Source organism: Hypanus sabinus, chromosome 15 (assembly GCF_030144855.1).
Source record: "Hypanus sabinus isolate sHypSab1 chromosome 15, sHypSab1.hap1, whole genome shotgun sequence".
Taxonomy (NCBI): Eukaryota; Metazoa; Chordata; class Chondrichthyes; order Myliobatiformes; family Dasyatidae; genus Hypanus; species Hypanus sabinus.
The window spans coordinates 34,409,600-34,437,151 of NC_082720.1; the positions used below are offsets into that span (position 1 = coordinate 34,409,600).

Here is a 27,552-nt window from a genome sequence, read left to right on the forward strand (position 1 = left end):
GGGAAACAAATTGGAGATTAACAGGTCACCATTAAAACCTGTTCGTTTGGCATAGGCTCATCAAAGCACTTTGATAGTGTTAGCTGAGATTTTCGGTAGTTAATGATGAAAACAAGCAAAAAAATTTTTCTCTGTAGGCAAAAAGAAAGTTCTTTGACACAGAGTTGGAGAATTTGGAAAGACAACAGAAACAACAAATTGAGAAAATGGAACAGGACCACACAAATCGGTTGCGTGACGAAGCCAGGCGAATCAAAGCTGAGCAAGAGGGGGAATATGCCAAATTCATGGATCAAATGAAAGCAAAGAAGAAGGAGGTAAAAATACAATACAATAGATTGTTATTAAGTTAGAAGCTGTTATTAAGTTAGAAGCTTCCCAGCAAGCTTACAGAAAAATGTTGAATCTTTAAGTGTAATCATAACAAGCAGTATGTATGATAATGACTATTAGTAGCAGTTATTTAAATCCTTTTACTTGGTCTTAGGCCTTCAAGTTACTACTTGATATCAGTTATTATGTTCATCAAATGCATTTTCTGAGTGGCTAAGTGCAAATTGGAGATGGTATGCATAACTCAAGTACTGTGGATTTGCATTTCCTGTTGTTGTCTAAATGTTTAAAATTAGATAATTTAGCTGCCTTTGGTTACTTTGTTTTTAAAACCATATTTTGATTTTTCTTCAACTTCCTTTCATTTACAGCAAACTAAATGTTAATACTATGTGGGATCTGTGGTTTCCTGTTGGAAGTCTATAAATGTACATATTTGCTCACTTTCATCTTTATACCTGAAGGATGTTGTAAACTTTTTTTATCATTGGAAAAAATCTGGCTTGTTCCTAGCATTGCTGCAGAACTGGTGCTTCTCATGTTGCAGCTTTTTACATAAACAGTTTGCATTTCTCTACGGTTCATTTTTTTTTCTTTTTGCTAGGTGCTTGCTATTAAAGACTTGCAAGTATCTTCTGAATTAGCTCGTCACAAGGGACTATTTTAATGTGTACAAGAGCATGTTGAGGGATTCTGACTTGCATTCTTCTCTAGAGCTTATCTAAACTTGTATCATAGCATGACTGACATGATGGGAGATATTGTTAGAAAAATAGCAAACATCTCACTTTACTGTGGTGTGTCAAGCTAGTAATTCTTTAGATTTTGTGTAACTTGAAATCATCCAGAAGATAAGAAAAATGATTGACTCAATAAGCAAGTGCTATTATTTTGATCATAGGGACTCGATGTGTTTTGAGCCTTATTTGTTTCATAGGAAAAAGCATCAGACTGTAGGATTCTTTTGAGATTATTGCAAAAACAGAGCACCAGTTAAGACAGTGTTATAGACAATTCATTGGGACAGAAAAGAAACTGACCAATTTCCTGTCTAGTCAGCTTTTTCCCCAGACACTCATTGTTATAGCACCAAAATCCTATTCTGGGACCTCAGTGAAAACTCCGGTTGTGATTGGAGATGTCAGATTTTTTTAAAAACTGGATCCAGTTAGTAAATACGCAGCAAACTTTGCTATGGTGTTGTATTTCATTTGTGCACATATTTTAAAATATACTACCTGGTGAATAGTATTTAAAAGCTACAGAGACAACAACACACAATGAAAACACTTCCATGCAAATAACTAATCCATTTATTCAGAAGTAAATTATTTCAGAAAATTGTTTTCCAGTTATTCACAAATCTCCAGCAGTATCTACAACTGAAGAAACAGCTGAGTTTGGAAAACAATAAGCCATTTATGCAAGTTAGTCTGTGCAGCTGTTCTCACCAGCCTTCCGTTGCTATCTTGCTAGTGTCCCTCTACTTGTCTCTTGTATGCATCAGAATAGTCATTGCTCTCTGTTTCAGCTTTTTCATGTGTGTTCCATATTCTCATTGCTCCTGAGTATAGAAATTCTTGTGGAAGAGAAGGGTGATGTGGCCCCTCCTAAACTCTTTTGTGCTTCTGTGTGTGGCATAGATTACAGATGTATTAGTTTTGTGATTCATTGCTGACCTTTTGACCATTATTTATTTTTTCAGTGCCAGCTTGACCACTGCTGTCTGCAACTCTTCCAATAATTCCACTCAAGATGCAAATAAACTGCTTTAATCACTTTCTTCTCCTTTCGGTTTTACTGTGTCAAAGTTGAGACTCAATATGTCATTTCCTGCTTCATTCCCCAGGGTCTTCAAAGCATCTCTTCATTGTTTCTCTTATTCAAAACAACACTTTGTCATACATGACACACAAGTACTTTGTCTTTTCATCAGGGATTTGGAAACTTTTATATTGATATCCCTGAGATTACCATTCACTTCATGCTTTTCTGTGGCAGGGCAAATTTGTTGCAAAATTTAATTGAGCTCTTGACAATCCTTTGCATCTGATCTCATTGAAGAAAACTATCAACTATAAAGTATATTTTGTAAAAAGAAAGTAAGATAACGAAGGGCAGTTAAACATTTTCAATAAGAGAATGACCTGATTCCAAAAAAATAGTGGATTTCACTTTGCATCTATGTGAATTCAAATTTGATCTAACTATGGAGCACAGAACTCTACTTTTTGGGAAGGGTATCTTGCACTTTTCAAGGTGTGGTGCACAACTGCACTGAGAGATCAGATCTGCTTTTCAGTCTTTTTGGTTTGAGACCCTTACTGAACTTAAATTGAATTCTTGTAGCCAGAGTCCTGAAATTCAGACACAAAAGCTGGAAAGACTGAGCAAGTCAGACAGCATATGTAATTTGAAGCATGGCTGACATTTCAATTTTTCATTAGAACTGAGAGAAGTTTGAGATTTGCCATGTTTTCAGTAAGCACAGGGATGAGGGTGGGGAGGAGCAGTGAAAGGTAAAGTCTTTGGAAGGTTGTAGAGGTTAACAGAATGCTGTTAACATCTATAGATTGAAAGGTGTAACCAGGATAGGGGACATCACTAGCAGCAGCTACTGTGCAGGAAAGCATCAGACCATTGATTATAATATGAGATTGTTCTAATCAAGTCCAGGAGGCTGTAATATGCTTTGTTTAAAGAAGTAATACTTATTTAAGTTGAGCTAGATGTTGGAAAAGGTCTTTGGAGTTGAAAGCAGATGCAACTGGAAGTTAAGGTCACAGGAATCCTGAAAGATGCCCACTCTGCTGTAGTTCTGTATGTGGTGAACTGAATTTAATTTTGAGAAAAGTAAAACGTAACTAGCTGTTTTGCTTAGAACTTAAAACCTTGAATGGTGGAGAGGGTTATGGAGTTGGTGGTGGTTGAGGAGTGAAAGCAGATGCAGCACTCCCTACACCTGAATGGGAAAGGGAGAGGTGAACAATGGTGGTCACCGAATTATTTCTGGTGTCATAGAGAATATTCTCCTTAGAATTGTGCTGCTGCCTAACTTGCTGAGCATTATCTGTCTGTGTATTGTGTTACTGCAGACCTCTATCTTCTGGGGAAGATTTAATTTTATATATACTGGTGCAGTGCACAGTAAGTGTAGCTGAGAATTAATTCTGAAGTACAGTGAAACATAATTAATCATAGCAAATTGAAATACTTTAAATATTTTTTTTAACTGTAACAAAATGGCACAAGATAAGTGGACTTCATACTTAGTTTCACCACACACGTTCTTGATCCTGAAATCTCTGCCCTTGATCCAAATGATTAAGGTTAACTGTTAAAATATGTATTTTTGTTGCACATTAGGTAAAGAGTGAGGTTGAAAGCCTTCCCAGAAACCAACGCAAAGACAGCATGAAACAAAAAATGGGAGAATTTGCACAGAAGAAAAAAACACAGGTAGCAGCACTAAGTGGCAATAATGAATTAAAACGGGCCTAAAACTGGATAAGTAAGCTGCTTCCACCTGTCCTTGATTTCAATTGGCCAGAGCTTTTTAAGACTTTTTAAACTTCTCTCTGTCTACCACATCTAAAAACATACTTGCTTTCTTTTGTACCATTTATATATGCCTTATAATAAGCAAAAAAAATCTCTTGGAGGAACTCAGCAGGACCAAATCTATGGACCAAAGGAAGGGTCAATATTTTGGGTCAAGTAGGACCGAAGGTGTAGGGGAAAATGGCCAGTATAAAAAGATGAGAAGGAGGGGTGGATCAGGGGTGGAACAATGTGAAATGGGGAATGATAGCAAATGGACCCAGGTGGGAAAAGTGGGAGTTTAGAGATGGCGATCTGGTAGTGATAGATGTAAATGGATGTGTAGAAAAATAGGCAAATGGAACCACCTGGAGAAAGATGGAGGCAGAAGCTGGAAGGTGATATGTGGAACCAGAGAAGAGGGATGGAACCATATGGGGGAGAGAGGATGAAGGGTAGGCTGAGGGAGGAAAAACCCATATGGATCAGAGGGGGGAGTGTTGGGGTGATGAGCAGATGGAGCTAGGTGGGTTAGGATGTTGAATCCAGATAATGGAGAATGGGGTAAATAAATGGAAACATTGAATAAAGATGCAGAAAATCTCAGTACACAGGTAGAAGTGGGAAAGGAACATTGAGAGTGGTTTCATACCATTGAGTTGTAGGCTACCCAAGTGGAATATGAGGTATTCTTGATTGGACTGTCTGACTGTACTACTGATATACACTATTAATGAATCTATTAATTAACTCTTGCAAAGAACTAACCACACACTGCAAACATGGATATCTTCCTCCTAGTTTATTTTTTGTTTTCTCTTCACTCTTGCAAACTTGTTGGGGGGAGAAAGTATTCCGATGTGTTTCATATGATCTACTCGGGATTTGGGTCTTAGTTTAATGAAGCTACTTAAATTGTGTTGACGGCTGGGTTCAGTGCAGTTCAAGATTAGAGGCAGTTCTTAATATTGGATATTTTGTTTGAATAACCTCTAATTGTTCTTTTCCTGCAGTGTACAGTATAAACACTATTGGTTTAACAGTAGTGATGGCATCTGGATGTGCATTGCTTCAAAGTATTCTGTTTACATTGTGAATGATAACAAAACTAAAATACCAGACCATAAGAAGTAACAGCTGGGTTACCCCATGGAACTCAATAATTGTGGCTATGTATTTAACTCCAGGGCACCCAACCTAGAATTCACAGTCCCCTCGGTTAATGATAGGGAACCCCAGATCTAACTATTCTTGAATGCTTACTCAAAGTTCAAAGTAAATTCATTATCAAAGTACAAAAATGTCACTATATGCAACCCTATGATTCATTTTCTTGCAAGCATACTCAATAAATCCATAATAGAATAATAACCATAATAGGTAAATGAAAGACTGCACTAACTTAAGCGCTCAGCTAGTGTGCAAAAGACAACAAACAGTGCAAATACAAGAAGAAGAAATAATAAGCAAATAAATGAACAATAAATATCTAGAATGTGAGTGGAAGAGCCCTTAACAATGAGTCCATAGGTTCTGGGAGCATTTCAGTGATGGGCCAAGAGAAGTTGAGTGAAGTTATCCCCTTTGGCTCAAGAGCCAGGTGATTGAGGTAATAACTGTTTGAATTTTCCCTCTCAGCCTCAGTCTTCTGTCTTCTCCCCATATCCCTTCATACCCTGACTAATCAAAAATATGTTAAACTCTGCCTTAAATATACCCAATGACTGGCCTCCACAGCAGCCTGTGGCAGCAAATTCCACAGGTTCATCACCCTCTGGGTAAGGAAATTCCTCCTTGTCTCCATTTTAAAAGGACACCCCTCCATTCTGAGGCTGTGTGTTTTTGGACTCCCCTCACCAGATGAGACATTCTCTCCACACCCACTGTCAAAGCCTTTCAACATTCAATGGCTTTCAATGATGTCCCCCTCATTCTTCTGAATTCTAGTGAATAGAGGCCCAGAGCCATCAAACTCTCCAGATGTTAAGCCATTCAATCCTGGAATCATTCTTGTGAGCCTCCTTTAAACCTTCTCCAGTGTCAGCACATCCTTTCTTAGTTAAGAGGCCCCAAACTGCTCACAGTGTCTTATAAAGCCTTAGAATTACATCCTTCCTCTTGCATTCTAGTCCTCTTGAAATGAAAGCTGACTTCACATTTGCCTTCCTCACCCACTGACTCGACAGATCTGATCTGTATGAACAGCATGCAAGACAAACGTTTCACTGTATCTCAGAACACATGGAATAATAAACCAATGTACTGCTTTCGTTTCACCAGTATCAACTTCTCAACTGTAGAGGAGGACAGAGGTCACGTTTCATTTTGACGGCTCATCGATCGGGAAGGTCATTTCTGTTGCCCTGCTCCACAGCTACCCGATCTGATAAGCGTTTCTGCATTTTCTATTTTCAATGTTGTGGGAGGTTCTGCAGGATGCTGCCATTGTGAGGAGAGACAAGGCAACATTGACAACTCCCACCCATGTCGCAGCGATTGGCATCATCTCACCTTTCTATTAGGTGTTTGTAACATTAAGCATATTTCACACCAGAAACAGAATGTTAAACAATAAACTAATGATATACAGAGGGCTTGCTGCCTGCCTGTGTTGTGACCTGGCTGGTGGTTGGGAATGCTGCTTTCCGGCTGTAATGCTCTGTGTAGATGTGCTCAGTTGTTGAGAGGGCTTTACCCATATCCACCATTTTTCATAGGATTTTTCGTTCAAGGGCATTGGTGTTTCCATACCAGGCTGTGATACAGCCAGTCAATGTACTCCATCACACATGTACAGCAGTTTTTCAAAGTTTTAGATGTTTTGCTGAATCATGCTGAATCTTCAACAAACTCAAGGAAGTAGGAGCCGTGCTTTCTTCATAATTGCACTTCAATGCTCTGGCCCCAGGACAGGTCCTCTGGACTGGTAACACAGAGGAATTTAAAGTTGCAGACCCTCTGCACCTCTGATTCCCCGATGAGGACAGGCTCACTGACCGCTAGTTTCCACCTCCTAAATACTCAGCTCCTTGGTCTTGCTGACATTGAGTAAGATTTTGTTGTGGCACCACTCAGCCTGATTTTCAATCTCCCTCCTATATGCTGATTTGCCACTGGCTTTGATTAGGTCTATGTCAGTGGTGTCGTCAGCACACTCAAATATGGCATTGGAACTGTGCTTCGCCATGTCATAAAGCAAGTAGAGCAGAAGATGAAGCACACAGCCTTGAGGTGCACCTGTGCTGATGGAGATTGTGGAGATGTTACTGCCAATCCAAATTGACTAAGGTTTGCAAATGAAGAAATCAAGGATCCAATTGCACAGGAGGTATTGAGGTCAATGTCTTGAGCTTATTGATTAGTTTTGATGGGATGATAGTATTGAATGCTGATTTGTAGTTGATAAAGAGCATCCTGGTATATGCATCCTTGCTGTCCAGATGTTCCAGGGTTGAGTATAGAGATAGGCAACTTGGAACAAATCCAAGTCACTTCTCAGACAGGAGTTTTGTTGCCATTTCCTCAAAACACCATCAGTGTGGATGTAAGTGCTACTGGACCATAGTCATTGATGCAGGTTACCTCATTCTTGGGCACTGGTATAAGTGAAGCCTGCTTTTAACAGGTGGAAACATCAGACTGCTGAAGCGAAGGATAAAGATCACAATCAGATACCCCGTGTGGACTCGCCCTCCTGAAGGATGATTTCACGTCTGCCTTGGAGACTGAAATCATAGGATCATTGGAGGCTGAAATCATAGGATCATTGGAGGCTGTGAGCATTTGTGATGGTCCCTCCATGTTTTGACGGTCAACAAGCAAGCACAGAAGGCATTGAGCTCTTCAAGAAGCAAATCCCTGTTGCCTCCTATGTCACTTGGTTTAACTTTGTAAGAGTTAATAGAATTCAACACCTGACACAACTGCCGAGGATCCTTTGTTGATTTCAAGTTTAGTGCAAAATTGCCGCTTTGTCCATGGGATGGCTTTCCAGACATTGTACCTGGACCTCTTGTAACTTTCTTGGTCACCAGACTTGAATGCCGCTGACTTGGCCCTCAGCAGATCGCAGATCTTGTGATTTATCCAGGCCTTCTGGTTGGGGGCGACTAAGTGATTTTGTGGGGAGACACTCACCTACAGATGAATTCTTGAACATCATCCAGTCTTCTGACTCAAAGCAATCTCCTCTGCCTCCCTTGGCTGCCACTTTGTTGTCCTAATCTCTGGACTCTTGCTCTTTAGTCTCTGCCTGTATGCTGGTAAGAGAAGTCCAGACAACTGATCAGATTTCCTGAAATTGATCTGGACATGGAACGGTAAGTATTCCTTATCTTAGTAAAACAGTGGTATGGTGTAATGGGACCTCTGATGCTACAGGTTATATGCTGATGGTAATTGGGCAGAAATTTCTTCAAGCAAGCCTGATAGAAGTCCCTGACTATGATTTGAAATGTGTTGGGATGGCCTGTTTCGTGATGGCATCATGCAGTATCTCAAGCGCTTCATTATAGTCGGCTGCTCTGTAAAGTTCAGTGAGGATCACTGATAAGTAAATAGAACGGACAGCATTTGATAGGTGTTCGATGTCGGGAACACACGTTTGACAAAACTGCCACATCAGAGCACCACTGGGAGTTTATCATGAACCCACACCTCCACCTTTTGTGTTTTCTGAATCAGCAGTTGGGTCCGCCCTATAGATCAAGAAACCTTCAGGTCTGATCACTGTATCTGGCAAGCTCTGAGTAAGCCATGACTCTGTTAAAAATAGAATACAACAATCTCTCATTTCCTTTATATAGCAATCTTGCCCTCAGGTCCTCAATTTTGTTCTTCATTGACTGAACATGTGGTAATGATGCTAGGTAGAGGGGATCTCATTCCTCTGTTTCAGCCTGGCTTGGAGTCCTGACCCACCCCCACCGTGTCACTTCTGGCCTTGGCGATCAACCTTTGTCCGCTTAAAGGTGCCATACGTGTTTGAGAATGAAGTCTGCCAAGTGAGTTCTGATGTGTTCCAGGTATATATCCGCAATGACCAGTCTTGTGTTTAGTGGATCTTTAAAATTGTGTGCAGTTCAACAATTTTACATATTGTGTAATTACACACGTAACTAGTGCTTTTTTAAATTGTAGGAGAATTGAACCTAGCAAATTTCACATTAAAGACCTGTACTTGGTCTGAAAGAACTTTTTAATGAGATAAAAATTGCATTCTAGGAAGGTTGAAAGGTCAAGTGAAGGTCTGGGACTATTCTGAATCCGCTTTCAATGCCAAAACATGAAGTTCTGCAAATAATTTCTGTTTATTGTATCCAATAATTATAGATATTTGGCAAGTTACTTAGAGACCAAAATATGATCTTTTCCATAGTTTTTCATTTACTCTAGAAATAGAATTTTTTTCAGTCCATGTCACACCTGTGGCTAAAACACTTCAACAAAGATCTTACTGTGGTAAGTTGTGAAGGTAAAGTCAACACACTCCAGTCCTGAAGAAGGGTCTCTGCTTGAAGCATCGACTGTTAATTCCTCTTCTTGGATGCTGCCTGACCAGCGTTCTCTGTGGTTCCTCTAAATTGAGAAACACCTGAGTGATGTCATTTGCAGAAATCCTCTGATGACTCAGCAATCTTTGGGTGTATAAAGGGAGGAGGGGAGAATGAATACAGGGCACTAGTGGAAGACTTTGTCGAATGTTGCAAGGTGAATCATCTGCAGCTCAACATCCATAAGACCAGAAGAGATGGTGATGGACTTCAGGAGGATCAAGCCTGTACTGCTCCCTGTTACTATTGATGGTGAAGATTTAAATGTGTTGAGGACCTGCAAGTACCTGGGGGTTCACCTGGATGACAGACTTGAATGGAGCACCAACGCAGAGGCTATATACAGGTTTCCCCTGCTATCCGAAGGTATAGCGTTCCTATGAAACTGTTTGTAAACCGAAATGTTGTAAAGCGAAGAAGCAATTACCATTAATTTATATGGGAAAAACTTTTGAGCGTTCCCAGACCCAAAAAATAACCTACCAAATCACACCAAATAACACAAAATCTAAAATAACACTAACATAAAGTAAAAGCAGGAATGATATAAATAGACAGCCTATATAAAGTAGAAATATTGTATATACGTTGTAGTTTCACTTATCAAAATCGGGAAGACAGTGAGCCAATATCGATTTGGAGAAAAAATATTCAGCACGTACACGCATACATACGCACGCACACACATGCACAAACAACTGCTCGCACAAGATTTCATGTTCATTGTAGTCTTTTTCAGGGTAAGCACACATATGAAGCAGGTGTCTTTTTCGTAAAAGCGAAAATCCTCTTTGGTTAGCGAAAACAGGTACTAATGTAGGTCTTTTGTAACAGCGCATTGTTGTAAAGCGAACATTCGAAAAACGGGGGACACCTGCACAAGAAAGGCCAGAGTTGCCTCTATTTCCTGAGGAGACTATGGTCCTTTGGAGTATGCAGGCCTCTCCTTCACAAGTTTTACCTATCTGTTGTTGCCAGTACAATCTTCTATGTGGTGGTGTGCTGGGGTAATGCATCAACACGGGTGATGCTAACAGGCTCAGTAAACAGTTTAGAAAGGCTGGCTCTGTTATAAGAGTCAAACTGTGCACACTGGAGGCTGTGGTAGAACAAAGGACCGTCAGAAAATCCTGGCAATTCTGGGCAATGTTTCTCACCTTCTGCATGCTGCCTTGACTGAAAAGAGGAGCACTTTTAGTAATAGACTTAAGACAACTGCACTGCTCCAAAGAGCACGATATGAGGTCATTCTTACTCTCAGCCATTAGGCTCCATGATGAGTCAACTTATAGCCAAGGAAGCGATGACCCTCTCCTGTTAGACTATTTGAAGTAACTTATTTTTTTATTCTTTCTTCTCCTAATATTTGTGTATCCGTGCACTTGCAATGCTACTATGACAATGTAATTTTCGTTGGGATCAATAAAGTATCTCTATTAAATTCAACAAATATGATACTTTATAGGAATCATTAAAAACATTGCCAGATTACGAATGAAATCTCCAGTTGATGTATTAGTGCCTTTGGAAGGAGCTCAGTGTGTTTAATCCACTGAGTCTCATGAAATGGTTTACCAAGAAGTCCATCCTTAGCCTGTACCACTAAACTGATTGTATAGTCACATTGGTATAATATAGTTTACCCTCTGCCTCAAATTCATTTCATGCATTTGGATGGAATCAAATTTCCAAGGCAAACTATAACTCATTTTACAGCATGTCTGGCAATATCTGGGATGAATTTGGAGGAAGTAGGCTCAATGTTTTCTAAACCAGTGAGCTATAAAAACTACAAGCTTAATTGCCTTTAGACAAATCTGCTGTTTATAATCATTGCATAAACAAGAAATTTCATGTGCCACTTGCAGAGAGCATCATGGGCTTTTGCTGCACTGGAACCAGGTTGATTTCAGCATGCTATAGTTAATGCAAATTTTCAGTTGTATCAATGTAAATGCGGTAAGTGCATTCTTTGCAGGCAGTTTTTAAAGGGATGCATTATTATAAAAGACACTAGGATTTGTTAAAACAATTGATGTTTGGTGGGGGGGGGTGGAAAATTGCTCTCCTGAAGATGGAGGAATTTGAACAGGCTGGTGGTGTGACTGCAAAAATTGTTCTTTAAGTGTTTGGCTGTGGACCTGGACATTCTGTATAGGCCTGACAGTTCTGTCAGCAGTTTTCCAGGGAGGTCTCTGTAAGCACACAAACACAGACTATAAACGCCTGTGCTTCAGAAAAGTTTGTATTGCAGGCAAACACTTGTCCACTCTGACTCCTTTCCTTGACTATGGATACAGGTGATTTCCCTTTTTGCAAAAGTAAGCAGCAGTTCAGGAGCTGTAGCAGAGATTAACAACCAGGAATGAACTGGAGGCTAAGAAGCTGAGATGGAATGTCACCCAGACTCCTCTGCAGAAGAGTTGACATGAACTCTGAAGTTGCAGGAAGTCACAGATATTGGCAAGAACAAAAATGCAGCTTGTGTGGTCCTTTTTTAAATGGTGTTGTTTTAATGAAAGTGGGATTTAGCATTTTTTATAGATCAATAGGCTGGATTCGGTCAGCATGAGCATTTGCTTGTGAGGCAACACAAGATTAAAATTTTTTTTTATTGAATTTTCAAATAGGTTACATAGAGTAGAATAGAATAATATCAGCCCTCCCCCCCCCCCCCCAACATATCCCTATCTTTTTAAAAAAGAGAGAAAAAAAAGACTGGATATCAGAAGATCCCCACATGCTCCATGGAATTCAAGATAGCTTTTTTATATACATATAATATATATATTTATATTTCTTTCTTTCCCCAGATGACCAATAACTTAGGCAACACAAGATTTAAAAGGAGTCGGGACCTTTTGGGACCTTTCAGCAGCTTTCAATAAGCATTCTATAAGGCACTTGTCAAATATCAATTTAAAGTTCGGGAATTAGAGCTGCAGCTGGATGACCTTCAACTCATATGTAAGAATGAGGAGATAATAGATGGGAGCTATAGGGAGGTTGTCACCTCAAAGTTGCAGGAGTTGACTATCGGAGATGGAAAGGGAATAGACAACCAGTGCAGGGTACTAGTGGCCATTCCTCTCAATAATTAACAGCTTTGGATACTCAAACAACACACACAAAATGCTGGTGGAACACAGCAGGACAGGCAGCATCTATAGGAAGAAGCACTGTTGACGTTTTGGGCCGAGACCCTTCATCAGGACTAACTGAAAGGAGAGATACTAAGAGATTTGAAAGTAGTTGGGGGAGGGGGAAATGCAAAATGATGACTGGAGGTGATTGGATGAAGCTAAGAGCAGGAAAGGTGATTGGCGAAAGTGATACAGAGCTGGAGAATGGAAAGGATCATGGGACAGGAGGCCTCGGGAGAAGGGGGGGGGGGGAGCACCAGAGGGAAATGGAGAACAGGCAAACAACTAAATACTAAATAGAATAAAATCCTTGGAGATGGGATTGAAAATGTAGCATCCTTGTAAAAATTGCAAGGGTAAAAAGATCCTGATGGGAGTTATATACGGGCCTCTGAACATATATACAGGCTGTGGGGTTTCAAATTAGAATGAGAGACAAAAAGGCATGTAAAAAGGGTAATGTTACGATAGTCATGGGGGTTTCAATATATAGGCTTATGGGGAAAATCCAGTTGATGCTGGATCCCAAGAGAAGGAATTGTAGAATACCTCCAAGGTGTGTGTGTGCATTAACTGCCCGCTAAGTTGGGTTGAGCCCACTAAGGAAAAGGCAATTCTGGATTGAGTGATCTGTGATGAACCAGGTTTGATTAGGAGCTTAGGATAAAGGAGCCCTTAGTAAGCAGTGATCATAATATAGAATTTATCCTGCAGTTAGAGAGAGAGAGATGCTAAAATCAAATGTATCAGTATTACAGTAGAATAAAGGGAATTACAGAAGCATGAGAGAGGAGCTGGCCAGAGTTGATTGAAAGGGGACACTAGCAGGGATGACAGAACAGCAGTGGCTGGTGTTTCTGGGAGCAACTTGGAAGATGCAGGATAGATGTATCTGAAAGAAATAGTATTCTAATGGGAGGGTAAGGGAACTGTGGCTGACAAGGGAAGCAAAGGAGAGGGTATGTAGTGGGAGGCTAGAGAATTGCAAAGTTTTTAAAGCAGGCAACTAAAAAAAAAAAAGATGAATGACTAAGGTAAGTTAGTCAAACATATCAAAGAGGATACCAAATGTTTTTCAGGTATTTAAGAGTAAAAGAGGGGCAAGAGTGGATATTGGACTACTGGAAAATGACACTGGAGAGGTAGTAATGGGGGGGACAAAGAAATGGAGGGAGGCTTGCGTGTTTTGTGTCAGTCTCTTCACCGTGGAAGATACCAGAAGTGTGCCAGAAATTCAAGAGTATCAGGGCAGAAGTGAATGTACTTTTTACCAAGGGGAAGATGCTTGGGAATCTGAAAGGTCTGAAAGCAGTTAAATTATTTAAGCCAGATGAACTACATCCCAAGGTAGCTGAGGAGATTGTGGAGGCATTAGTAATGATCTTTCAAGAATCACTTGATTCTAGTATGGTTCTGGAGGATTGGAAAGCTGCAAATCTCACTCCACTCTTTAAGACAGGAGAGAGGCAAACGACAGGAAATTATAGGCCATCTAACCTGACTTAAGTGGTTGGGAAGTTGTTGGAGTCAATTGTTAAGGATGTGGTTTCAGGGTACTTGGAAGCACATGATTAAATAGGCAGAAGTCAGCAAGGCTACTTTAGTGGGAAATTTTGCTTGACAAACCTGTTGGAATTCTTTGAGGAAATAAGCAGCAGGATAGATAAAGGAGAGTCAGTGGATGTTTTTTACTTGAATTTTCATAAGGCCTTTGACAATGTGCTGCACGTCGGGCTGCTAAACAAAGTAAGCGCCCATGGTATTTCAGGAGATACCAGCATAGATAAAGATTGGTTAACTGGCGGTTTGCAAAGAGTGGGAATAAAGGCGACTCTTCTGGTTAGCTGCTGATGACTAGAGATGTTCCACAGCGGTCAATGTTGGGACTGCTTTTCATATACGTTGGTGGACAGAATTGATGGTTTTGTGACCAAGTTTGAGGATGGGTGTAGAGGCCTATAGTGTTGCGGAAGCAAAGAGTCTTCAGAAGGTCTTGGACAGTTTACGAGAATGGGTAAAGAAGTGGCAGATGGAATGTAATGTAGGGAAGTGTATGGTTATGCACTTTGGTAGAAGGAATAAAGGTGTTTACTATTTTCTAAATAGAAGGAAAATTCAAAAATCAGAGATGAAAAAGAGACTTAGTAGTTCTTAAGCAGAATTCCCTAAAGGTTAACTTGCAGGTTGAGTTAGTGTTAAGGCAGGCAAATGCAATGCTAGCATTCATTTCTAGAGGACTAGAATAGAAAAGCAAAGATGTAAATCTGAGGCTTTAAAGGGCATTTGGTCAGACTGCACTTGGAGTAATTGTGAGAAATTTTGGGGCCTCTTTGCTGGCATTGGAGGGGATCTTCAGCATGTATAAAAGAATGAAAAGGTGAACAAAAGAGCTTTTGGCTCTGAGTCTATACTCGCTAGAGTTTAGAATGGGGGGATATCATAGAAACCTATCAAGTATTGGAAGGGCTAGTAGAGTGAACAAGGAGAGATTGTTTCAAATAGAGCGGGAGTCTAGGACTAGAGGGCACAGACTCAGAATAGAAGGACATCCCTTTAGAAGAGGGATGAAGAGGAAGTTATTTTGGCGGAGGATGGAATTCATTCCCACAGATGGCTGTGGAGGCCAAGGCATTCAGTCTATTTAATTGGAAGCTGATGAGTTCTTGGATTAGAAAGAATATCAAAGGTAACGGGGTGAAGGCAGAAAAATGGGATGCAGAGAGGTAATAAATCAGGAATGGCCGTGGAGACTTGGTGGACTGAAAGGCCTAATTCTATTCCGGTTTCTTATGGCCTAATAATGTTGGGGAGGGGAGTATCATATTGTAATGATTTTACACAGTTCACTATATGGGTCATCATTTGTGGTTCTTGTACTCCAGAACAAATAAAAATTCCAATATAAAATGCAATGGTGTGTTTCGTAATGGCTGCAACAGCAGCTAAAATGGTGTGCAAAATTGCTTTACTCTGAGTTATTCTGTTTCTTCTTCCTCGGTAGCACCGCATTTATTTTCTGGAATTTTGTGAATGAATTTCTAGCCTGAATGCTAAATGTCCTCATTCCAAGTGCAGGAAACCAATCAATCCATACTTAGAAGAAAGAATATTTTACATTAATCGCTTTACATCCATTAAAATTTTAAAACAGCCCAAGAACATAAAAGAAAATAAAAGTCAACCAAAATAGTGGTCCATAAAGGTTCTACAGCACTTTTCATCTGCACTGGCATTTTTGAATGAGATTTCTGTTGCATTGTTACATGTCCGAAAGCTAGTGTCAGAATCCAAATGGGCTGTGATCTCAAAGCCCACTTCCTCTTCCTTACATTTTTCCACACCTTTTCTACTCGCTTTTATGGCTCTTGCAAATGTTTTGGGGTTTTATTTAATTTTTTGTCAAATTTTTACCAATTTTTATTATTAACAAAATTACAAGTATGTGTATGCTTATCAATTATGTGAAGATGTTCCAGGCTTTTGTGATTATCAGACACTCTGATGGGCACAGCCAGTTTTATCTTGTGTGCTAAATAGGACTTCATCACAAGTCGCATTCGACGAATCATCGTTTTCGATTAATCTGATGAAACAACTGAACTGGTGTTGGATTTTTAATCAGTTTCCTTTTCAGAAATTAAGAGACCAAGATTGTTTGTTCAGTTTAGTACTTCAATGGCAAATAAAGCTCAAGCTGGTCTCCATTTTTATTTTCCATTATGTTCTCATTTAGATTCTGGAAAATTCACATAACTGAATGTCTCAATTTGATGGAAGTGTTTGAATTGAAGGGAATTGTTAGTGTTTATAATAAGACCAAAATTGTTTGCAAAGATCAGCTAACATTCAATAATGGAGAGGTACTGCTAAGATGAAAAACCACCCTCCTGTAATGCTGTCTGGATGTTGAGCAACTATCAATGTATATGTAAAGTTTTACTGTTTTTCAGAGGAAATTTGCAACTAACTGATCTCCATCACAGCTTTCCTAATCAGTGTTTGCGAATAATTAGTGTTGATTTCAAGTTACATCAGGTGAACTACTTGGCCAGTCACTTCTGTAACTTCAACCCCTCACTGCCACCATGTCAAGTCAACGCTCCTGTGCAGTTCCTGCACTTACACCAACGTGGCACTCGTGCGCATTCAGCCCTGACAATTTTATTGCATCATGGTCCAGTCTTGTTCATTTGCTTTAGTTCTCCAGTCTAGTCTCCAGTCTGTGTTATCTATTTTAAGGACAGTACCACTTTTAAATCATTGACATTTTCTTATTGAAAGAATCATAAGACATGAGAGCAAGTTAGGCCATTTGGCCAACTGAGTCTGCTCTGCCATTCCGTTATGGCTGATTTATTATTCCTTCTCAACACCATTCTCTTCCCTTCTCAACACCTGATCCTGCATCTCTCTTAGTTGTAATTTGGTGATTTTTATATAAAAAAAATTATTTACTGTGTCATCAGAAACTTAATTTTAATAAGTCCACTAGGCAGTTGGTCTGTTTCCATACAAAGTAGTAAATGATTGTAGCAGCTATCTTTATTTTTAAAAATCCATTTAGAAATTCAATTACAAATTGTTTAAATCCATTTAGAACTAGTTATAAATTGTTAATAACATATGATTCATTTGAAACTTATCTGAAAAATTGCAATTTGGTTTCCTATTATTTCCTTTTAAAATACTAATTATTGATCAAGATCAAAGTTCATTTTTATTATGTTAACTATTTTAAACAATATATTATGATTTCAGCTGTTGCTAAGGGATGTTAATAGTTTTGATCAATTGTTTTTGGAAATAGCTTTCAATTTAAGTCACTCTTCAGCCTTTTAGAATACAGAATTTAAGAAGGAAGTATTATTCCTGAATTCCTGTTTTTAATGTTAGTTTCTAATATTCTATCATTAGTAATTAAACTGTACAAGATGTTTGGGGACAAGTTTAGTGCATAACTTTGGCTTGATTTCCATTAAGTCCAATTCAAGCTCTGATCAATTATCTTTACATTATCTTTCTTCATTAAGAAGAAATAGCACTGTTTGCACCTTTTATGTATAGCAGTGTTTGTTGTTTGTCAATGTGAATATATTTACAAATATAGTACATTTAAGTCATATGTAGAATAACATGCTAAATGAGATCTTTTTGAACTAGCCTTTGCACCAACCTTGACTGACATGAAGTTAAGAGGAATTACCAACAAAAATGGTTTTGGGAGAAGATGGCATCATGTACTTGTAAAACTTGACAGGGAAGGTCATCTTCCATCATGACTACTGAATCTCATCGTCCACATTAGGCAACGGGAGAATATAGCAAGGCAACTAAGAGATGGCATGGCCATCTTCAAGAAAGGAAGAAAGTCTGACTGCAAGACAATATCTTGCAGTTTCCCTTGGTGCGGGGTGGGGGAAGAGAAGTCATTGGTAGGGTCATAATTGTAGTGATTAAGCAACTGCTCCCCAGTTCTCAGAATATGTTCTAGCCATTGAAAATATAGTGGAATTATCAGCCCATTGAGTTTCTGGGTCCATGTATCAGAAACACACATTGACCCTACAGAAGCAGTGGAATGAATACACCAGCTCACAAACCTTTTGCCTCAGCTGAGGAGGAGCTGTGCTTCTTATGCTGGCCTATTTAATCAACTCAGCCCAAAAAACAATGGAAGTTAGTTAATCTTGCAAGACTGCCTAAGTGATAGTATTTTTACCCCAGCTAAATTCTTCCAACCTGTTCATCTGCCTGTGTGGGTGAACCGTACTTATAAGATTTAGATTGCGTTCAGGGATTGCTCTGGTTTTAAAAACCCAACTTGGGAAAGTTACTCAGAATTACTTATAATTGTTTTTATATCCTTAAAAAGCACCTATCATTTTCTTCTGTCACTGCATATCTATCATTGTAAAGATTGACAAAAGCCAAATGACAATAGTAAACTTGTTCTGTTGATAAAGCAGAAATAATATAGAGGGTTTCAATTGGTGTAATGAACAGTATTGTAAGAGTAAGGTAGCCTAATGAAGTCGTAGGTGGCATATTAATGTAGTAACCTGAAATTTATTTAATCCAAACACTCGTTTTGTGCAACCATCTAGGAGCAGGATTTTCAATCAAAACAGCACCAGGAGCTAGATCTGGCACTGAAAAAAATAATTGCACAGAATAAGAAGGAAATTTCTGATCAAGAAAGGGACTGTCTTGCAAAGAAGCAACAGCTTATGAGAGGTAAGAGGTTCTTTTGGAGTCTGGTATTATTCAGTTTCATGATATCAAAAATATTATCCACTTTCCAAAGGATGTTATGGGGATGAACATGTGCAATGTAACTGGGGAATGACTGGCATCAGGTTTGCAAAATATGGGTGCACTAAGGAAAAACTGGAATTGTTCTCATTATAAGCTGGACTAGAAGTTCAAAAAGGTCTTTGTAGAATGATTTAGAATCAATTCCAAACCATTCAATTCGAAATCCTGTAAGATTCAAGATTGCTTAATGTCATTTCCAGTACACAAGTGTAAAGCAGAACAAAATAATTGCTACTCTGGATCAGTTACAGCACAAAAATAACATGATAAACAGCACAATAATAATAAAACAATAAATATAACTGCATATGATAGCTTCTTTAAATGGATATTATATCCATTAAGCAATGCAAGATTACTGACAGGAAGTAATTAAGTAGTGGTGGACTTGGTGGGTGGATGTGTTCGTCAACATTACTGCTTGGGGAAAGTAACTGTTTTTGAGTCTGGTAGGCATGGTGTGGATGCTTCGTAGCTTCCTCTGTGATGGGAGTTGGAGAGGCATTCAATGAGCAGAGTAGGTGGGATCCGTCATGATGTTATTGGCACTTCTTCCATGTATATGTCCTTATTGTTGTGTAGGCTATGCCGATGACTTGCTGGGCAACTTTGACTACCCATTGTAGAGTCTTCCTGTCCACGACAGTACACTAAGAAGTAATACAGCTTCGAGGATGCTCTCTGCTGCCCAACTGTAGAATGATTTAAATATTTGTGTGCAAAGTTAATTCTAGCTGTTCTAGTGAGTAAAACCCTCACAGTGATTGAGTCAAACGGAGTGAAAACAAGGGCAACTGAGACTTTGCAATTGATGTCAGAATTTGGATTTTGTCTACATTGTTCCTGAGTGTTAAAATCAACATTTGTTGTTCTGGCAAAAAACTGACCAGGTTATGGGTTCATGGAGTGTGAAATTGATTAGAAGGTATCAGAATAATTGACATTAAAACTGCTAGATTATGTTGCAACATTAAATGTTGAGAAATCCAATGATCTGGCATGCACAGTAGTCCAGAATGTGAGCTAGGATTCCAGACTACAATTGGCATTGGGGACCCATGGGCCAGGTTTGTTGCTGGACCCAGAGTTGGGGTGTGAAACAAAGGAATGAGGAATGTGTTTGGAGCTGGGATCCAGAGTGATTTTATATTTCCTGCTCTACTTGAGTTCACTGAAGATTAATTGTATTGTTGAGTGACATAAAAGAGTGTTTTGGTGTTAATAGAATAATATCCAGTAGTGTGGAAAATTTGTTTGTCTGGCCTCAAAGTCCCAAGGATATTGGATTATCTGGGTTTTACGATACTGTGAAAATTAAACTGCTGAAAGTCATAGAGCATGGAAACAGGCACTGCAGTCAGTCCAGTCCAGCCATTCACAATGATCCTCTATTAATCCCATTTTTGTCTTGAAGGTTGTTAGGCTTTCACTTTTGAAAGCATGCTGATATCCAAGCTGTAGTTTAACAGTTACATTTTGAGCAATATGAAAGACTCTTGCCCCACAAAATGTAGACTTAAGTAAAATGTAAATTAGATACCGATGTCATTTAGGCCAGAACATTGTTTTGTCTTTAAGACACGCACAATGTCAGTTGTGTCCATTAATGCTGGAAGAAGTGAACCTTCAAGGTCAGGAAGCAATGTTGGAATGAGCAATAAATCTAGTTTGATGTACCAAGGAAAGTGTTTTTTTTAAACACTTGTTGCTGCAAATTGCTGGAGGCCACAGTGCTCATGGAACAGAATAAAATCTTTCATGAAAAGAGGAAATTAAGGCAAGTCATTGACTAGCAGAAATAGGTGTTGCACAATCTTTATTCTAGACCTATGTTCATTTTGGATGGTATAGTAGTAACACTTCAGTTTTCTCAATTCAGACAGGGAGGCTGCTATTTGGGAGCTAGAAGAGCACCACCTGCAGGAGAAACATCAGTTCCTCAGACAACAGTTAAAGGATCAATACTCCCTGCAAAGGCATCAGTTACTGAAAAAACATGAAAAGGTAAAATAAAGTCTGTATTGGAAAACTATGTCAGTCATTTGTAAGTATCAGATGAACTTGTCCACAAGGTTGGACTGTATTAATCTCAATCAGCTAAGTATGAATGAGCCAAGAATATTTTGATGTTTTTCAGGACTTTTTTGAATATCAGCTATATTTCATGTAAAGAACTGGTACTGAAGGAATTTTTTTAACGAACTAGAGAGAGCCATTGAACAGATTGAGAAGCAAACACTCTGCTCTGAATTCCATCATAACAAGCAATTTTTAGGATGTGGTGCAAAAATATTTAAGGTTCATCCCCGCTTTGTCACCCATTCACATGAATCCCTGGACCATGAGCACTTGAACAGGTTGAAAACAGAGGAATGCAACTTTGACATCCAGGAGTGTATAGAGATCAAGGGGATGGAACTACCTTCCAAACAATCAAATGGGCACCACGTCCACCTTGGCAATGGGTGGTTCTGATGTACAGTATGACTTGCTGGTCAGAGAACTATAGTGAAAGCAATACGTCCTCCACACTGAGAAGCTGCTTAAGGATAAGATGGCTACCTGTGGCTTTCTAGTGGAGGAACAGAGGGTGGAGGTTTCTTTTAGAGAAAAGGGGACCTGTAAGGATATGGCTGCTGATGCTGGGCTGGGAACTGCTTTAGAATGACCTGGTTGGTCTGGGTGCCTATTGATGCTTTTTTTGATAGTATCTGAAATTAGCAATTCTTGAAAAATTGGTCTTCCCATGTACAAATGGCACTAGATACGCAATGGTGATCTGCGCCTGATGATGCCAAGTCAACAGAATGGCCTGCCTAGACCTTGAAATAGTTAGTCTTGCTCCAATTAATAAATATGATTTTTTTTCTGATTACAGCACTGAAAAATGCAATGCCACATATCTGAAAGCTTAGGCAAATCCATTTAAATCTTAATATTTTCAGTCATTATGAAATCTTGAGAGATGCTTATAGTATAATTTGTTAAAGTTCCAGAAGAGACTTAGCACAATAGTAGAAATTGTGACTGCATAATTTTATTTGAAGATGTGTAATCATAAAGTAGCGGTTTTTCCAGACATCTCAAACGTTTTCCTATCTTATTCAACATGAGCATTGGAAGTGTGTAAACTGTGGGGAAGATTCTTTTTGTTTTTCAGGAGGCACGTTCACATTTCTGTTCTGGAGTTTTGCTCTGAAACCAGTAGGCATGCGGTATCTATCTACGTATGTGCAGTATATCTGTGTGTCTGTTTTGACATGCACACCATAGTGTCTCATTTTGTTTGGTTTGTGTGCTAAAACCCCTCAGGAGTTGGAGCAGATGCAGCGTTATAATCAGCGGATGATTGAACAACTAAAGATCAGGCAGCAACAGGAAAAGAACAGACTTCCCAAAATCCAAAGAAGTGAGGGAAAGACGAGAATGGTGATGTACAAGAAGAGTTTGCGTATTAACTCTACAGGGAGTCATACAGAGGACAGAGAGAAAATTAAACAGGTAAGTGACATGTTTGGAGGTTGCTTTGCTGCTACAAATTACCTTGCTAAAGACACAAAATAGCAAACAAAAATCTACCATTTCTATAGCACACAAGTAAATGATTTATTTCTTTCCAAATTACTAAAGCGGTTTCGATTTTTTTTTGGACTTATTCTTTACTATAAGACATAGGAGCAGAATTAGGCCATCTGGCCCATTGAGTCCGCTCCACCGTTCCATCATGGCTGATCTAACTCCTCCTCAACCCCAGTTCCCGGCTTTCTCCCTGTAACCTTTGATGCCAAATCCAGTCAACAACCTATCAATCTCTGCCTTAAATGCACCCAACAACCTGGCTTCCACAGCTGCTTATGACCACAAATTCACCACCCTTTGGCTAAAGAAATTTCTTCGCATCTCTGTTCTGAGAGGGCGCCCCTCTATCCTGAGGCTATGCCGTCTTGTCCTAGACTATCCCACCATGGGAAACATCCTATCCACATCTACTCTGTCTAGGCCTTTCAACACTCAAAAGGTTTCGATGAGATCCCCCCTCATCTTTCTGAATTCCAGTGTGTACAGACCCAGAGCCATCAAACGTTCCTCGTATGATAACCCTTTCATTCCTGGAATCATCCTTGTGAACCTTCTCTGGGCCCTCTCCAAAGCTAACACATCTTTTCTAAGATGACGGGCCCAAAATTGTTCACAATACTCACTGAGGCCTCACCAGTGCCTTATAAAGCCTCAGCATCACATCCTTGCTCCTGTATTCTAGACCTCTTGAAATGAATGCTGACATGGCAATTGCTTTCCTCACCACCGACTCAACCTGCAAGTTAACCTTCAGAGTGTTCTGCACAAGGATTCCCAAGTCCCTCTGCATCTCAGATTCCTGGACTTTTTCCCCGTTTAGAAAATAGTCCGCACATTTATTTCTACTGCTAAAGTGTATGACCATGCATTTTCCAACATTGTATTTCATTTGCTGCCGCCTTGCCCATTCTCCTAATCTGTCTAAGTCCTTCTGCATCCTACCTGTTTCCTCAACACTACCTCCCCCTCCACCAATCTTTGTATCACCTGTAAACTTGACAACAAAGCCATCTATTCCACCATCTAAATCATTTATATGCAGCATAAAAAGAAGTGGTCCCAACATTGACCCCTGCGGAACACCATTAGTCACTGGCAGCCAACTAGAAACAGATCCTTTTATTCCCACTCACTGCCTCCTACCAATCAGCCAATGCTCTAACCATGTTAGTAACTTTCCTGTAATACCATGGGCTCTTAACTTGGTAAGCAGCCTCATGTGTGGCACCTTGTCAAAGGCCTTCTGAAAGTCAAAATATACGACATTCACAGCATCCTCATTATCTATCCTATCTGTAATTTCCTCAAAGAATTCCAACAGGTTTGTTAGGCAGGATTTTCCCTGAAGGAAGCCATGCTGACTTTGTACTATCACGTTCTGTGTCACCAAGTACTCCATCACCTCATCCTTAACAATTGACTCTAACATCTTCCCAACCACTGAGGTCAGGCTAACTGGTCCTTTCTGCTCCCTTCCTGCTTTCTTAAAGAGTGGAGTAACATTTGCAATTTTCCAGCCCTCTGGCACCATGCCAGAGTCCAATGATTTTTGAAGTAACATTTCTAATGCCACCACAGTCTCTAACGCTACCTCTTTCAGAACCCTAGGGTACAGTTCATCTGGTCCAGGTGGAATATATTTCCAGCTTCTCATTCCACAGTTTACCCATCAGTCAAGTCTGCACAGTCTAAACTCCAGGCATTCAGCTGAATGGCTCTTTCACATTGCCAGTGAAGTTACGTTCTTAAAATGATTTTTAACTCTGCTGCCAGTACATCAACGTTCAATTTCAGGACATGCTTAGTTCACACAAGTCATTTCAAATACTTGTCATAGCATCTTCTTCAACTATCTGAATAATCAGCTAATTCCTTGGTTTAACAACTGTAGGTAGCTCGGCAGTAGTTGCAATTTCGTTTTTATTTTGAAGCAGATGACAATCTGCATTGTGGTCAGGTCTCTAAGGTGGGCTGAGAACTCATAAACGACAGATAAATCGCACTGAGTTAGTGAGTTAGGCATGACACCATGAATGTGTAGTTTTTAAAAGGAATAATTTAATTTGAACAATATTAAATATACTAGTTCTTTCTCTGTATAGTTATTTATACAGAATAATGGATGTTTCTCAGTTTTTCCAATCTGATTGGTGTACTTGTCATGGACTGTAAGGAGAATTGTTCAAACACTTGCATTCTCTATATGCCAATATAATCCAACTTTTGAATTGAAAATTTCAAAGAGCAATGCCTACTGCAGGAGCAACACAACCAAACAGAGAGAAAAAGAGACAGTGTGTGTGCATGTGCATGCATGAGGTGGGGTGGGGTGGGTCGTGGTAGAAGAAAGAAGTCTTTATGAAATTCAATGGTCCCTGTTCCCATACTACCATGTTATTATGTCTCCTAGTGGATCAAAATCGCTTTGCTTTGAGCTGTTAAATCCTTCTCATTCCTTAGCTCATGGTATGTCTTTGTTTTTACTTGCAGTTTGGAATTCAAGAAGAAAAGAGACAAAAGATGGAAAAGCAAAATCAGCAAATAAAACATGAGACTCAAATGAAAGAAATGCAACAAGCATGTGAGAATAACATCCACGATCTCCAACAGCTGCAGGTAGTTGGTTTGGAATTTATCATTTCTGTGTTTGAAGGTGCATTGCTTGGAAGCTGAGAGGGGGTGAAGGGAGAAGGACAAAATCCTGATTTACCATGTTGGATATCAGTCCGTTACTGTACAGTGCAGTTCTTGGGATAATGGAAATCTACCTTACATAATTTGCAATTTGCTACCCAAAATTTGAAACAAGGAATAAAATTTACTCATGGAATTGACATGGAAGAAGAAAAGTGAATCTTATCAGATGACACACAGGATTCTTTTTAAAGTCATTGCAAATGTGCATAGATCTCTCATAGTTGTCACGTGAGTTGATAGGGTATGGTGTGTTAGCCTTCATTAGTAGGGTGAGTGAGTTCAAGAGTAGTGAGGTAACACTGGTTAGGCAGCTCTTGGGATATCGTGTTCATTTCTGGTTGTGTCTTTATAGGGGGGTTGTAGAAGTTTTAGAGGTTCCAGGGGCGATTTGCCAGGATGTTGTCTCATAGTGCAGGTCTTATGAGGATAGGTTGAGAGAGCTGGGGCTTTTCCCCCTGGAGTGAAGGAGAGGCAACTTGGTAGTGATGTACAAGATAAGAGGCATAGATAGCCCCAGACTTTTTCTCAGGGTGGAAATGGCTAATATTAGAGGGTGTCATTTTAATTGATTGGAGGAAAAGTAGGAGGGGTCGTGAGATGTAAGTTTTTGACAGTCATGAGCACATGGAACACTGTTAGTAGTGGTAGAGGCAAATACATTAGGGGCATTTAAGAAATTCTTAGATATGCCCAAGGGTGATAGGAATGTGGAGGGTTATGCACGAGGAAAGGGTTATTCATCTCAGCTCAAAAGATTGGCAGAACATCCTGGACGTAAGGACCTGTACTGTGCTGTAGTGTTCTGTAAAGGGGATTGGAGGTAATATGCTGGTGCGACTTGATTAATGGACCAAATTAAGAGCAGAATGGTTATTTTCAAATTGGGTCTACAATTACTGGCACGTGGCAGGGTCTTGTTTTGATATCAGCAGCTGTATTGGTGATCTGAATGAGAGTCCTGGTTTGTTGACGATACCCAGCTGGGTTATAGTGAGTTGAGATGATGTAGATAATTACAGGGGATATCGTCATGATAGTCATGCCAAGATGAGGACATGGGAGATGAAAGTCGACTGAAAAATGTGAAGTCACTCACAGGTGGAAATGTTTTTAAAAAAGCGAAGTAATTTTTAAATGCTCAAAGCTTAAAACATTTGTGTTGATGAACCTGAATTTACAAGGAATTAGGATAGTGACTGATGTGTCTTTACTACAATTGCCTTTTACTCTAAGTCTAAATGGATTTTGTGTTAAATGTATAGAGCCTTGGGTGAGATCTCACCCAGAAAATACAAAAATTGAGAGCAGGAGTAGGTCACTAGTCCCTTCAAGCCTGCCCCACTATTAAAATGATCATGGTTGATCTACAGTATGTTAGTCTCAACTCTTGCCAGTGCCTCATAACCCTTATTCCCTTGAATATTTATTTATCTGCATTTTAAATATCTCTGATGATCTGGCTGATCTCCCTCTGGGATTGAGATTTAAAATGGGGGTTTCAGTTTCAAAACAAAGGATCATACTTTCAGGGGTAAGCATGTTGAAATTTTGGAATCCTTTACTGAAGGAGGCTGTGGGCGAGTATATGCAAGAGAAAACAATAGATTTTTGGACACAAAGGTTAGGAGGGAGGGACAGGAGAATGGTGATGAAGCAAGCGATTAATAATGAACCTGCTTAATGGCAGAATTGGGACAATGGGCTGAAAGGTCAGTCCTGGTTTCTATTCGTGTTTACTGCAGATTTGATGCTGATGTGCTTTGAAATTCTGGAGTGATAATCCACCAACCTGGAAATGATTGTTATCGCATTTCACTGTTGGAAGTATACTTTCAGTCACACTGTGCTGAAATAGATGCATGGCGTGATCTAATTTCTCAGCAGACATTTTTTACACAGCAAATTTATGCACTGTGCATCGTGACCATAAAAGCTCAGTAGATTATTTTTGTACAGTTAGTGGTTTAGATGGGAAGCATTACATGTTGCCAAGTTTGGGCAATATATTGTCATATCTTTATCATTCCCTCCTGAGATTTGGCAATTTCTTCCTCAGATATTTCTCTTACAAGTTTTATATGAGAAATGCAACATATTCTTTTTTTACCTTAAAAAAAATTACGATCGTATTCAGCTACTCAAAAGTATGAAGATGATATTTGATGAAAAGGACTTGTAACAGACATAAATACCCAACAATGAAGATGGTGTATTATGTATCACACAATAGAATGATTTGGATTCCTTTCAAATAGCTCTGAATAAAGCTTCTGTGTTGTGTGATTCAAAGCAACTCTAATATTAGTTGCTTAGTATTAATTGTTTACAAGGTATATTTGAAGGAAAATTAGAATTGTTATTACTTATGAATAATTTGAACAAAACTTGTGAGA

At 39.4% G+C, this 27,552-nt stretch overlaps 1 protein-coding gene across 2 annotated transcripts in view; it reads left to right on the top strand.

Moving 5' to 3' along the window:
- stk10 (serine/threonine kinase 10) overlaps positions 1-27,552 on the top strand; it is a 119,174-nt gene that overhangs the window by 87,568 nt on the left and 4,054 nt on the right. The window contains exons 12-17 of one of the 2 annotated variants that reach the window (XM_059990195.1): positions 138-317; positions 3,700-3,792; positions 18,673-18,802; positions 20,763-20,887; positions 22,196-22,384; positions 24,953-25,078. In XM_059990195.1, coding sequence (XP_059846178.1) covers positions 138-317; positions 3,700-3,792; positions 18,673-18,802; positions 20,763-20,887; positions 22,196-22,384; positions 24,953-25,078 — 843 coding nt within the window. The remainder of the gene's footprint in view (positions 1-137; positions 318-3,699; positions 3,793-18,672; positions 18,803-20,762; positions 20,888-22,195; positions 22,385-24,952; positions 25,079-27,552) is intronic. The other variant, XM_059990196.1, reaches the window with a different exon arrangement.